A 14,091-nucleotide genomic window follows, 5' to 3' on the forward strand; every position below is an offset into this window, starting at 1 on the left:
AACCCTAACCAAGTCCATCTCTACCTCCTCAACCTCCCTCCCGATTCCTCCAATTCTAATTCTAATCCCAATTCCAAACCCTATGCTTACACCTACTCCCCCGGCGACTCTTCTGCTGCTGTAACAAAGTGCTCCGGGACGTTCTTCACCTCCTCCCACCGCTTCTTCTGGATCGACCTCCGCGCCGGCCCCGTCGACTACGGTCCCTCGATCTCCGGCGACGGCGTCATCCCCCGCGGCGAGTTCCACCCCCTCGCCGCGCTCCACGGCCGTCCGAAATCCAACAAGGCCTTCGCCGCCGACCTCGCCTCTCTCGTCTGGAGCGCCTACCACGTCTTCCTCGCCCCCTCCCTCCGGATCCCCGTGCCCTTCGAGAATTCACTCGTGATTCAGTTCGTCCACGTGCACAGCGAGAACGAGAAGGATTTGGCCGGTTTGGATTGGAAATCGATCGAGAAGAGCTTCAGGTTTGAGGGTAAGAGCAATGGATTGCTTTTAGGGGATCAGAGTTTGAGCTTTAGGAAGTATGAGATTAGGTATTCAGAGTGCTCGATTTGCTCGTTCGCGATCTCGCGGTCGATTAATTCGTATACGTCTAGGTTTCTGTTTGATAATTATACCTTGATTGTGAGTGAGTATTTGGATTCGAAGCGATTACACCAGATTTTGTCTGATTCCGGCGATGAGTTGAGAAAGCTGGCTGGTGTTCCGGAGGAGGACTTTGGCAGGGTTGTTCCTGTGTATGTTTTTGACTTGGATTACACTTCGTTGTTGTTGCTTGATCGGTATCATCAGTCAGTGGCGTTTAAGGATATGGTGATTGCGGTTAGGACGAGGAACACGCAGACTGTGAGTGATTATAGTTGCAATGGTAGGCATGTGTTCATGCAGACGAGGCAACTTGAGCGGCCGATTGTTGGGTCGATTCTTCAGAGTATGTGGGGGGTGTCTCCAACACATTTGAATTGGAGCCCTCAACACAATGAGACTTTGGTGGATTATACGTGGAGTATGGGGCAGACGCCATTCGGGCCGTTTTCTGAGATGCTGAGTTTGTCCTTTGTGCAGAAGGATGCTGCCAGGAGGAATGTTCTGTTGACGTCGTTGAATTACAGCATAACGAGTGCTATAGATGTTCTTCAGAGTGTTGAGACGCATGGCGGGGCCAAGAGTCTGCTCAAGCAGAAGCAGCATGTGGAGTTTGTGCAGAGATGGAACCTTTTCAAGTACAAGCTGAACAAGGCCGTGTCTGCATTGTCACATTTGGATTTTGACATGGCGTTGTTTTACTTGAGGTCCTCTGATCACGATCTGTATGCCATTCACTCCATTGTTTATCACGCCTCGCAGGAAATTGAGGCGTCCCTTGTGTGCTTTAGGGACCCTCCATTTCCCTGGGGTTCGGTCTCTATTTCTGTATCAGCTTTCCTTGCTGTCTCTTATATTTATGCAAGACGAGACAAGCTTTTTAGAAACAAAAGGAAGCAATTTTGATGCTCTCACTAGAGGAGGACAGAACAGAAGTTTGTGTGATTTTAAGAAAACACGAAACAAAACATGTATCATTGTACAAGAGAGGTATGCTGATGATGGATTAAGTATTTAGATTGCTTGAACTATTTACTTGAGTTCAACCATATACATTTTCCTACTTTTTTCATGCTCTGTGATCAGTTTTGTTTTCTTGAGTTTATCTTCCCTTTTCCTTTCTCAGTATTATGACACTAGTTGATCGTTATTAAATAGCATATCACTGATATCAGTATTAGCTGAACACAAGTAGATTAGACATCCTAGAATCAAATCTGTAGTATGTAAGAGAAATAGGAGCCAAAAAAAAGATGCAAGGAGATCTAAAACACAGCCAAAGAGAGCCAGCCTTTTCTGGTTAGAACCAGGTACAAATCCTTGTAATGAGTTCATGCTAGAGTACAGTAGTATTATTAAGAAATTGTTGAACTATGCCCTGTAACAGCCACTGAATGCCCTTTATTTCTTGAAGAAGTAAAATTGCATCAATTTGAAAATCTCTTGTTCCTTGATGAGTTCATCTGGCAACAGTCCCTCAAACAGTATTCACGCTGCAGTTGCTCAAATAAAATCCAGCATTTAGTTTTAAATGATCACCCTGTGCTTGCAACATTTATGCTTTTAAGTGCTCAAAGTGTACATTGATTTTGCATATACGAGAGATATTTATATTTTTCTTGATGCTTTGGTGAGAAAAGAATTGGCTAGCAGTTGCTTAGAAAGTACCTTATATCAGTGTGGTCGAATGAATGAATTTCACACGTCCAAAATTGGTATCTTGTATCAAAGTTTGTATGATTTATAAAGAAAACACAAAACAAAACATGTATCATTGTACAAGAGGGGTATGCTGATGATGGATCGAGTATTTAGATTGCCTGAACTATTTACTTGAGTTCAATCATATACCATTTTCCTACTTTTTCTCATGCTCTTTGATCATTTTTGTTTTCTCGAGTTTATCTTCCCTTTACCTTTTTAGGGTATAAATCTATTGAAATCCAATTAAAAAATTTGATATGTCAACATTTTTACAGTATCTTTTAAAGTCTACAAGATTTTTTTATGTTAAAATAATCTTTCAAAATCTTAATTCAATATAGTTCCTTAGTGAATTGCATGCTACATAGTAACTAAATAACAAACTTAAAAATCTTTTTCTTAGCTAGAAGCATTAGGACATTCTACGGAAAAAAGAAAAGTTACTATTAAGAGAGCAAATATGTACATTGTACATGATAACAAAATTATCTACGGAAGATTAAGCATTTTCCAAGACAAATTTTTAGTTTTCATCTTGATTATCATATCTATTTTAGTTTTCATTAGATGGCTCCAATATTTTTGTTTTTTCTTTGATTTTTTTTTCTTTTTCTACTGTTCTTTTCCCCTTTGCTCCATTTCTTTAACCTGTCTTTTTTCTCCCCTGTGGGGAGGCCCTGATCTCTCTGCCACCACAGTGCAACCACATCGCATTGTTGCCTCTGCCACCTCTCCAAGCCGAGGCTTTTGCATCTCCAACCACCCTTTTTGTAAAACACATAAGCGTTAAGAAAACCACATTGCCCAAGATTGAGTCGTCGAAGCTATGGTGCTCTAGCCAAATTCCAGTGTCAAAGCTTCCAATGATGATGTCGGATCCGTAGTTGATTTGGGACCACCAACTGTGATGGTTCCTGAGACCAAAACCTAAGGGGAGTGCATAGTGTGAAGGTCGTCGCGATGGTCCTCGAGGAAGATGAGCATGGAGGGTTGCTGGCTGATAGAAGCAACTCGTTGGTGCAGAGAAGTCGTGGAAAACTTAGTGTTTATTTAGTTAGATTCCAGTTTTTTTTTTTTTTTGTTAGCCTGAGAACGAAAGACGAAAATCAAACTTTATTTTGTTAAATCTGTGTTTTATTTTGTTAAATCTCTACGATTTGTGGTGTTTGATGTTGTTTGTTCACTGATTTATTTATTTTTGTGTTGAAGAAATTTGGCTGACATTGTAGGGTGGTTTGGAGTAGGTGCTGGTGTTTCGTAATTTTAGGGTGGTAAAGAAGGGGACATGGATAGGGTTAAATTGGGAAATATAGAAGAAAATAAAGAAAATGAAAAAGTAAAAAGAAAAAAAAACTCAACCATTTATTTTAAAAGTAACAAATCTGATGGCTCAAGAAAAACTTTCGTAGCATATGAAAGTTGTTTACTTTCGCACGACATAATCCGTCCTTTTCTAAATACAAAATGGTGAAGGAAATGAGCTATGGAATAGGCTATTCCAACAATTTTCAATTGTTGAAATGTTTAGTCTACTAGCTATGACACAACTCGCATAACTACTACTCGAATAAAACAAGGTTGGCAATGTTTGAAATGCATTTTAGTCAATGTGAACGGGTGCTACAAATTCAATACGACAAATTCTCTCTTGGCTACTGCTTAGTAGCTTCTACAAATCATCCTTTTGCAATTTTGAGAAATTGCCATGACCTTAGAGAAATTGAACTATCTGACGCCACTTATTAGATGAGTATGTTTTTTTTTTTTTTTTAACACTTGTTAGATGAGGATTCTAAATGGGACAAATATTCATTTTAATCCTGGAAAGTGAGACAGTAATAAATTAATTTTTAAAAGATGAAAAATTTAAATTTAGTCTTCAAATGTATAAAAAAAATATAACAAATTAGTCTTGCGGATAATTTAACAATAAATTAATTCTAAAAAATATAATTTATTATCAAATTGATCATTGAAATATTACAATTACATGACAAAATGATCTCACAAATTTAATGGTAAGACCAATTTGTTATATTTTTTTTACATATTTTGGGATAAAATTTGAATTTTTCATCTTTCAAAACTAATTTGTCACCACCACACTTTTAGGAATCAAAATGAGCATTTAACCATTCTAAATGACTTATGTAAAGGTCATAAATACAAAAAAAAAAAGGACAGTCAGGTCGAGTATTGGTCCATGATAGATCAAGTTGTAAGTTTTTTTTGTTCATCATTGTGTGTCTTTCTTCCCAATTTGTTAAGAAATTCGAGTTTAGTATCACTTAGGTTAACAACATGTTGGTATCAAGTTACAAGCTTTATTGCAATGAGAATAATCATTTTTATTTCTCTTTCTTAAATTTAGGAATGAACTTTGGTATATCTAATATATCTAATGTAAAAGAGTAGTTTGTGGAAATGTCCAATATGGACATCTTTTATCGTTGACACTTAGCTTGCTAATTGACAAAATTGTAATTTTAACAATACACTTGACTTCAGGTTTTTGTTTCCTTTACTCACGCTTTCGGTTTTCTCTTTCTCTTCCTCTATCTTCTCCTCTCTTCTTTTTTTTCTTCTTATATGCTAGAGCCTTCCCCACCAAATGGAGTCTTTTCGCTTTCCCTTTCTTTTTCCCGCGACTCAGTTTAAGATAGGAAGACCAAAAGGTTCACACAATTGTTCTTCTACCCTTCATACTGAAACTGCTTCATCCTTACTGTTGCCTTGGTAGACTTGCTTCTTCCGTCAATTATGTGGAAGCTCTGAAGAGATTTTGACAAAGAAGAGATTTGACAAAGAAAAGATCTTGAAGCCATCGGGAGGACTTGCATGTTCAAAACTAGGTGTTGATTTTTCTTGTGAGTTTGTTGTTTATTTTGTTGTTGATATTCTCTGTTTGTTCCTATCAATGATGAAATTGATGATGAAACCCCTCTACACAAATATGTGTGTGCGTGTTAAAATTAATGGTTAAATTTTATGATTTTCTTCACATATTTACTCTCTTAAAAATATATACCTCGAAACCATTCATGCTAATTTTTCTTAGATAAAGTTGCTTCCATTGTTAGGAAATATCAAAGGTTGCTTGATAAAGTTTAATGACACTACTTTTTCTGGTTTCATTGTATATATAAGTATCACACAATTGTCATGGTTATAGCAAGCATAATGTGCAATGACAGAGAAATTAGTCTAAACAGATTATATCCTTAAAATAAAATATTTTGTTTTGGTAATATTGAACATGACAAAAAATTCCCTCTCAAAGTTTGTTATGAATAATTTTATGTTCCTAATTTTCACTTGAAAGTAAAGGAACTTTTGTATTTCAGTAAATTTTTAATACAAGCACCAATCACAATTTAATTGACTAACCCTTATTAAGGGAAATAACAAAAGAGGAAATGGAATTGTCAAAGAATGTATCTCTTGCAAGATATTTACTACATTTTATGTTCTTTGTTGTTTGAAATGCACAGTTCCAGGGATGATGCATTATAGGAAAGCTCAGCAGGAGGTAGGGACAAATAACTACATGGTTTCCCTTAGCTGCCCCTGTTGTGCATGTCTCGCCAATGGGAAGGGCGATACTCTCTCCACGTCACCAGACTCACCAGAAGCAATGGAGGGACGGCCACGTCAGCCTGTCTCACCAACAACAATGGCGGCATGTCCACGTAAGCAGCTCTCTCGCCAATGGCAATGGCGGTTCAGGCTATATCGCCAGTAGCAGTTGCGGCAAGCTTGTAAAAATGAACCCCTCTTGTAAATAGTTTAGAAACAAACCCTCTTTGGTAAATACTTTGTAAAAGAAACCCTCTTTGGTAAATACTTTGTAAATGAAACCCTCTGACGTAAATTTGCCGAATGTGAATACCCATAATAGTACAGGACACAATGTAACCAAAACAAAATTTCTTTTGGTTACTTTTTCGGGTACAAGAAAAAGTACTCCTTCTTCATTAACAAGTTCAACATTTTCTTTCTCACATATTTCAACCGTTCGATTCTAAAATAAAATTCTAACAATAATAAAATATCATATTGGTAGCGGAAAAATAAAATATCTCAATTTCATAATTAGGATTCGTGCATAATTAGAAGAAAATAAATCATTTTTGGATAATCATAAATTTCATAATTCATGCTCTGATAAACTTTAAGAATGTGTTTGGATGAAGTAATTTAAAATTTTAAAGAATTTTAAATATTTCAATTGAAATTTTTTCATTTTCAAAATTCTGTATTTGGATAAAAAAAATTAATTTTTTTCATTTTCAAAATTTTGTGTTTGAATAAAGAAATTAAATTTCTTTCATTTTCCAAATTTCATTACTCCCAACACAAATACTCCACACCTTTTCATCCTCTCTCAGCCAGAGTCTCATCCTCTCTCAGCCTCCCTTCCCCCAAACCCCACCCATTCTCAATCTCAAACCTCACCGATTTCCCTTCTCTCCTCACACACTTTTCTTCCCATACCCCCACTCTCCCCATCGCCTCCACCTCCAAATGGGCCCGACCCAGCCTAATGCCCCTCCTCAAAACCCTCTCCGTCCTTGATCGTGCCCTCATCGGCGTCGCCGCGGGCGGCCTCGCTGGTGCCTTCACTTATGTTTGCCTCCTCCCCCTCAACATCATCAAAACCAAGATGAAGATCAAGGGCGCGACACAGATTTACAAAAACAACCTCGATGCAATCGTGAAAACCTTCCAATCTGAAGGCATCATCAGCTTCTACAATGGCATGTCCACAGTCGTCGTTTGCTCAACCACATTGCCTCGCGCCACGCGCTCATCGAAGAGAACAAGAATCGTGGCCCCCAGATTGGGGAAACTCCAGGTGAGAGTCACGTGTAAAAGAGAGAGAGAGAGAGGTTCGCCTCCATGAAGTGAACGGGAATTTTAGAATTCCCTCTCTTTTAGACACGATTTGCAATTCCAAAATTTTAGTTAATTAAGAAATATCTATTAAAATACTAAAATTTCAAATTCCTTTCAACAGGACATCCAAACAGAAAATTTTAGGCTTAGAAATTTCAAATCCTCTAAAAAATTATTTTCCCTGTTTTAAATACTTCATCCAAACAGGCTCTAAGGGTTTCCTAGATTAACAATTATAGGAAATCAATAGGATTTTAAAACCTATAATTCTCACAAATAATGGATAAACACTAAGTATTTTTCTCCACAGTGAGACTTCTCTCTAATATACTTTGATTTCTTGAAAGATGAGAGAAATGAGATTTCGCTTCCTTGAATATTCTTTCTGTCTCTCTACATTTTTTATGGTTAAGGATTAAAGAGAACACTTTAGACTTTATTTCACATTAGTGGGTATTAGTCTCCTTTATAATCACTACTCTTATCAAATAACAGTTATCTCTATAAACTTCTTCTATTTAATCCAATTACAATTTAGTCTTTGATTACTATTTATTTATTAGTATCCGTATAAGTCGCATGTCTCTTACATGAGACATTAATTCTAATAGACTTTGCCTATCTAACTAACCTTAGTATGCTCCTTACTCCTTAGAGAAAACGGGTTCTTTAATTACTTAAAATTATCAAATTCCAAACATTATTATTGGGGCACTAATTAAGGAGACTTCAACACAAGAGGATGCCCAGATTACACGGACTAATTTAATTGGCTATTCTTTAATCAAAATCTATTTTTCTTAATTCTTATTTTTGTTGAGTGTGATAGAGGTTACTAGTTCCTGGGTGATACAAAACATACATGTAGGAAGTAAATTAGTTAATCTTATAAAAAGATAATAATATTTTTTTATTTATATAACCTATTTTAATACTATTTTTAAGTCAATATAAGATTTCAATCATGTTTTCTTTTTTATCTTTGTTTATGTGAGACTTTAAATACCTCTATTTAGGGGTGGCCACAAGTGGTTTTTTCAACAACATCATGAAATCTATTCTGGACCGACCTCTTGCCTAATTGACACTCAATAAAATAGATATTTGAATAATTCGACACAAATAACAGTGGTAGTCCTTTCTGATAAAAAATGGTAGTTTTAACTTTAACAACTAACTGAATACGTAAGAATCCAACAAACTAACTAACCACTGCCAAGATACGTCCAACTTGCAATGACTTAACCATCTTCGACCCCAACACACACTTATCCCGAAGCATTGATTGAGTTTGCTTGGAACAAATTCCAACTGAACTTTAGCAATTAATTTGAAGATGGAGAAATAATGGGCATGCATTTAAAGATTTGCTTCGTAGTTAAGTTTTAGTTGGCGTTTAATATTATTATATAGTCTGTATATGATATTTAGCAATTTTTTTTCTTAACACATTAAAAATATTGCTAAAATCTTTTACCAACATTTAAAAAATATCATCAAATATAAATAAATATTCACTACTAGAAAAAATACTACTGAATTTTCATGATATTTTATCAAATATTATATATATAATTTATATCGTTAAAACCTTTAACAACATAGATTATACACCAATATTTAATAAAATATCATAAAATTATATTGATAACATTTATTTATATTTGATCATATTTTTTAAATGTTGACAAAAAAATTTAACAATTTTTTTTATTAAGTATAAACAAAAATCACATATATGGTAGGAAGGTTGTTAAGACACAAATACATGCACCAACATGGCAACATTACGTTCAGATGCAGTTGGAAAACAGTGGACACATAGGGACATGCATGTACATTAGTTTTTATATAATCAAAAGAGAATATATGTGTATGTATGTAAATAATGTAATATGTTAAAGGACCACTTATATAATGGACAAATTACTTGTTTGTTTTAACTTTGTAAACTTTTTAATCAAGATTTTAAGAAGATTAATAGAGAAGACATGCATTTTGAAAATTAAGTTTGATTGAGATGGGGTAATATTGTTTTTTTTTAAGGCAAAAAAAAAAAGAATATGTGATCAATTAGCTAGTTTTAGATTACTTATATGTAACCAAATAATAGTTAGAAGGTAATCTAACTAAAATATATACTTATATAAATTACACAACCAAAAAAAACTTAATTATAATTAAAATTCTCTCTTAAAATAATTTACGTTTTCAAAAATCAATACTATTTGAAGCATAAAGTAAGTGAAATCAATTTTACAAAATAAATATTAATATTTTTTAAAAAAATTATACAAATATTACACCCAAAAATCATTTTATTCACTAGATCGACGTTATACAAATATGAACTAACTTAGAATTGATTTTTTTTTTTTTTGCCAATCAGCCTAACAAAATTTAATTATTTTCCTTAACATGCAACTCAACGTAATTCACAATTGCAAAGTGCAAACCAAATTACTATATATAGTGTATTTAATTAGTTTCAATGTGATTTCCCACATCTGAGATATAACTTTATAAGAAACTAATTAATAGATATAGTTTCCATAAACCAAATTAGAGTATTTGGTTTCACATTTGTGATTACTTTTGAACAGGTTTCGAAACATGCCTTTCAACAGGCACAAATTATATTAAAGAAAAACAAAAGGGGACAAAGTTACAAACAACTTAAACCCCCCCAAAAAAAAAGTTACAAACAAGTTGGAACTTTATTTCTTCTCATTTGAACCCAAGCAACAAATTCTCTCTTTTTCTAGCTCTTACAAGGCCAACAACAAGCTTGTTTTGCAGAAGACGCAAACTCATCCTAGCAAGAGGAGTAGCTTAAATCTTCTGTGCAATGTGGTTTTTTTTTTCTTTCCAAAAAAAAAAAGAAAAAGCGAACAACAACAACAACATTAATGTTTGTTGTTCTCTAACAAGGCTTGCCAACGAAGCAGTTTAGGGCACCAGCATGTCGTGTCAACCTGCTGACATGAGTTCCATCTCTTGGCTTCATGATGAGACCCTTTTTGTATGTCATCTTGATGGGTGAGCCTGAAGTGACGAACTTTGCACCATTCATGAAAAGGTCCATTTCTGATTGCCACTGCCAATTCTTCCACACATCGGGTCCGGCGTAGTCCCTGTGAGTGATCTCCTTGGCGTTGTCGTTGTTCGGAGCAATGAAACGGTTTCCTTGGCTCAGAATTGTTGGCCCTGAGCTCCCACCGATTGCATACATCAACCAGTGGGTGTAGTCGTTGTTGAGGACGTGCACGAAACCCCATCTGCACCTTGGCATCCTCTGGACCAGTCCTTGCCCGAAGTGGTTGAATGCCACTGTGATCTGCATGATCTTGTCTCCGTTGTATGAGTCACTAGCACCAAAGAGAAACACCTGCAATAACAACATCATTGCTTCATCAAAATTCAGCCCCATGCATGCATGCATGTCAAATTAGTAATTTACGTGCAAACTAGGGTTACATCGTTCCGTCCCAACAAAAGTCTCACTAATTAACAATCCTGGTCAAGGACCCATCAGTTCATTTTTTTTAAGGACAAAACAGTAAAGACTCACGAAAATGAAAGTGAAAAATATCTTAAATGAGTCATATAAACCTAACAATTCATCAGACTTAAGCAGAACATTATTAGTCCTAAACGGGGGACTTAAGCTACACGTAGGACTATGAGGCCCTCTAGTCCCTTAGACTCAACTAGGGTTATTATTATATCCCACCAAAGTATTAAGTATTATATTATAAGTAGTTGGATCTCGACTACATGTGAGTCTATTAGGTCCTTTATTTCCTTAGCCTCAATTAGGGTTACTATTATACTATGACATCCGACATAAAATCTCACATTGTAAGTATAGAAACATGTCTAGTAATCTCTTTTAAGGATTGTTATTTTTACAAGGGCAACAACAACATGTAATGTAATGTAATGTAGTGTGATTACTTACATCATTATGTTTGGTCATGTGGCAATTTGAGATGGTGATGGCAGTGGAGCCTTGGATGATATCGATAAGACCATCGGCACAGTTAGAGAGGGAAACATGATCGATCCAAATGTTGGTGGATCCAAAAATGGAGATGGCATCACCATCACTCCTTGTTCTCAATCCATAATGGTCGGCGGAGTCCCTAATCATGCCACCATCCTTAGGTACGATGTCCTTGATGCGAACTCCGTGGATAATAACGTTGTTCACGAACTGAATGGTGAGGCCAGCACCGCCCCTAAATTGCACGTTTGCGCCACGACCATCGATGGTCTTGTCGGAGGAAATCATCAGCTCTTGCCTCAAACTGATGATCATGCTGTGTCCGAAGATGATCCACAAGGGGCCTTTTTGGGTGACAGCGTGACGGATAGTTCCCGGCTTAGGGTTCACCATGTCGTCATCGGAATTATCGGTGACGACATAGATGGGACCACCGAGCCCGCCGGTGGCCCGTCTTCCGAACCCTTTGCCGCACTTGGCTAGCCTGAACCGGTCATTGGCCCAGTCTTTATTGCATCTCCAGCAAGCGTCAATGGGGTTGGAGGCTTGACATTTGCCTCCTCCTCTAAGTTTCCTCTGCCTTAGTTCCCTCCTTGTGGAGTTTTCCAGTGCCCTGTATTATTGTATCAAATGTAATATAAAATCATGAGTTCAATTGTAATATAAAATCAACTAATTAGAAATTACGTTAAATGTGTCTTTTAAGGCAAGGACAAATCCAATTATAAGACAATTTTTATAAAATTCTTAATATAATATATACATGTGTAATTGTAAATTGCTCTCATAATATGAAAAAGGAAATATAAAAATTTAATGTATAACATAAGTTTGTTTCCACAATATTTATATGAATATTCTCCTACGACATAAAATTTCTAGATTCATCACTGCTTTGAGGTCATTACTATTAAATATGAAAAAGAGTAGGCATATAAAATTAAGGAGATACATACATATGAACATGGAAATTGAGTTCATGGGCGACATCGTGGGGCTCTGGGACATAGGAATCAAGAGCAATTTTATGGGCTTCATCAGCTTGGGCTTTGAGAAAATCGTCAAACTCAGCAATGCCAGCCTCAAGGCATGGAATGACAATGGCGAAAGTGGCCAAGAGGGTGAAAGCAACCTTTGTTGCACTTCCAACCATTATTCTTTCCATGACTTGTGCTTTGTGTTTATTTTTGTTGGCTCCAAACCTTGGCTTTTTTTTTGCTTTTTTTTTTTCTGTATGGCAAGGTAGGCCAAGGTCTTGGGATCTGATTAGTTGCAGCACTTAACGCTCAAAATTAACAAGACCTTGGCACGCCTATACCAATTAAAACCAAGTTTGTTGGGCTTGTAGCATAGTGCTTGGTGAGTTCATCGTTCAAATAGAAGGAGACATGCTTAAATAAGAGGGGTAATCCTTGAAAAGTGAAGGTTTTGATTCCAAATTTGGCCACGCAAAATGTGGCATGCAAACCGTTCTGTTTTGGAACTATAACCATCCCATCCAAACTTGCTTATGAAACGGTTTCCTTCCACTATGTCAAGTATCACCACTAACTTTGGTATCATTAATTAGTTGCCCTGATGCATTATTATCCACGTATGGCAATTTTCCAAATTTACTAAGTTTCTTTTGGCAATGCGTTATTATTAGCCTGACTTTGTCAACATTGTATTTTGGCTTCCGAGCCAGAGGGGTGCACACATTCACTCCTTTGGAGAAAAGGTAGGATCATATATGAAACCCTTGTCAACCTTTGGTTTAATTGCTCGGTTAACAGTGATATATAGTATATCCATTTAATCCCATATACAGATAAAATTGGTCAAACCTATATATTCATAGTACTAATTAGTCTCCGTTATAGGTGTTACTTTTTCTGATAATCCAAAAAAATACTTTACTATATACTTAAGTTTTAATCTTGCTCCACAAAAATAAATACTTTATGCTTAATATAAGCAAAGTCATCCATTTAATTTCAGAATATCCTAGACATATATGTTATATATGTGGGTTTGTATGTTCAATATATTTGAAAGGGTAGAAATTAAACTAGCCAAATTAAAAACCAGATCAGCACTTCAAGTGGCATCAACAGAACTCGTTTCTCCAAGTCCTGAAATTCTCAAGTGTTAGATCGTCTATAGGACATGGGATGGGAAATGGAGACCTTTTAAACCTGCATAGTGTAACTTTCATCGAAAAATTCTCATAAGATTCTATGCAACTTCAATGAAACAAGTTATTTTCTAATATTAATTTTAAAATTCATAATAATGGTATATAATTAACTGATTTTATTTTACTATTATTATTATTATTTTATATAAAATTAAACATAATATAAATATTACATAGAAATTATAATATGTATGTATGTGTATATATATGACTCATCTAAGACATTTAAACTTTCATACATAACTTGAGTATTTTATTTGAATAAATAATATGTACACTGAATGACTAGGGGCGAACGCGAAGCTAGAAGATTGTTTTATATAAGGGAGGCAAAGCCAGAAAAATATAACTTAATAAAGATCAGAAAACTAAAATTTCTATGCATATTGAGAAATTTAATATTATACAATATTTTTCAGTAATATATATATATATATATATATATATATATATATATATATATATATATATATATATATATATAACTAAATTGGGTATAAGAGATATTAACTTTGTTCTTTTTTTGTCATAATAAGAATTAAGAAATACTAACCAACAAATATAATTGAATATGCAAACCCATACTAATTAGTAGCAAAATATTAGAAGAAATTAGAAAAATATTAGAAACTTGGAGTGATCATACCCGTGTGATCACCCTCTCCCTCTCACACCGAAAGTATATAAGTTTTTTACATTATTATTCAACTACAAATTC

At 35.2% G+C, this 14,091-nt stretch overlaps 2 protein-coding genes across 2 annotated transcripts in view; one reads left to right on the top strand and one right to left on the bottom strand.

Annotated features, from left to right (window-relative positions):
- The window catches only part of LOC100819881 (uncharacterized), a 2,399-nt gene extending 739 nt beyond the window's left edge, over nucleotides 1-1,660 (top strand). The window contains exon 2 of the mRNA XM_041008695.1: nucleotides 1-1,660. This exon is cut by the window's left edge and continues 18 nt beyond it. Coding sequence (XP_040864629.1) covers nucleotides 1-1,494 — 1,494 coding nt within the window. The 3' untranslated portion in view covers nucleotides 1,495-1,660.
- An 8,132-nt stretch (nucleotides 1,661-9,792) lies between these two features.
- LOC100810615 (pectate lyase) lies at nucleotides 9,793-12,573 on the bottom strand. Its single transcript, XM_003543678.4, has 3 exons — nucleotides 12,151-12,573; nucleotides 11,150-11,807; nucleotides 9,793-10,576 (listed from the first exon to the last, which is right to left on the bottom strand). The coding sequence occupies exons 1-3, from the start codon at nucleotides 12,357-12,359 to the stop codon at nucleotides 10,112-10,114; spliced, it is 1,332 nt and encodes a 443-aa protein (XP_003543726.1). The 5' UTR covers nucleotides 12,360-12,573; the 3' UTR covers nucleotides 9,793-10,111.
- Between the last annotated feature and the right edge of the window lie 1,518 nt (nucleotides 12,574-14,091).

Source organism: Glycine max, chromosome 13 (assembly GCF_000004515.6).
Source record: "Glycine max cultivar Williams 82 chromosome 13, Glycine_max_v4.0, whole genome shotgun sequence".
NCBI classification, from domain to species: Eukaryota; Viridiplantae; Streptophyta; class Magnoliopsida; order Fabales; family Fabaceae; genus Glycine; species Glycine max.

What these genes read in the sequence shown, in the direction of transcription:
- LOC100810615 (XM_003543678.4), bottom strand. Translation starts at nt 12,359, where the DNA reads ATGGAAAGAATAATGGTTGGAAGTGCAACAAAGGTTGCTTTCACCCTC. An exon ending in CTCAATTTCCATGTTCATAT is followed by an intron (nt 11,808 to 12,150) that starts GTATGTATCTCC and finishes ACAATAATACAG; the next exon opens with GGCACTGGAAAACTCCACAA. An exon ending in ACATGACCAAACATAATGAT is followed by an intron (nt 10,577 to 11,149) that starts GTAAGTAATCAC and finishes TTGTTATTGCAG; the next exon opens with GTGTTTCTCTTTGGTGCTAG.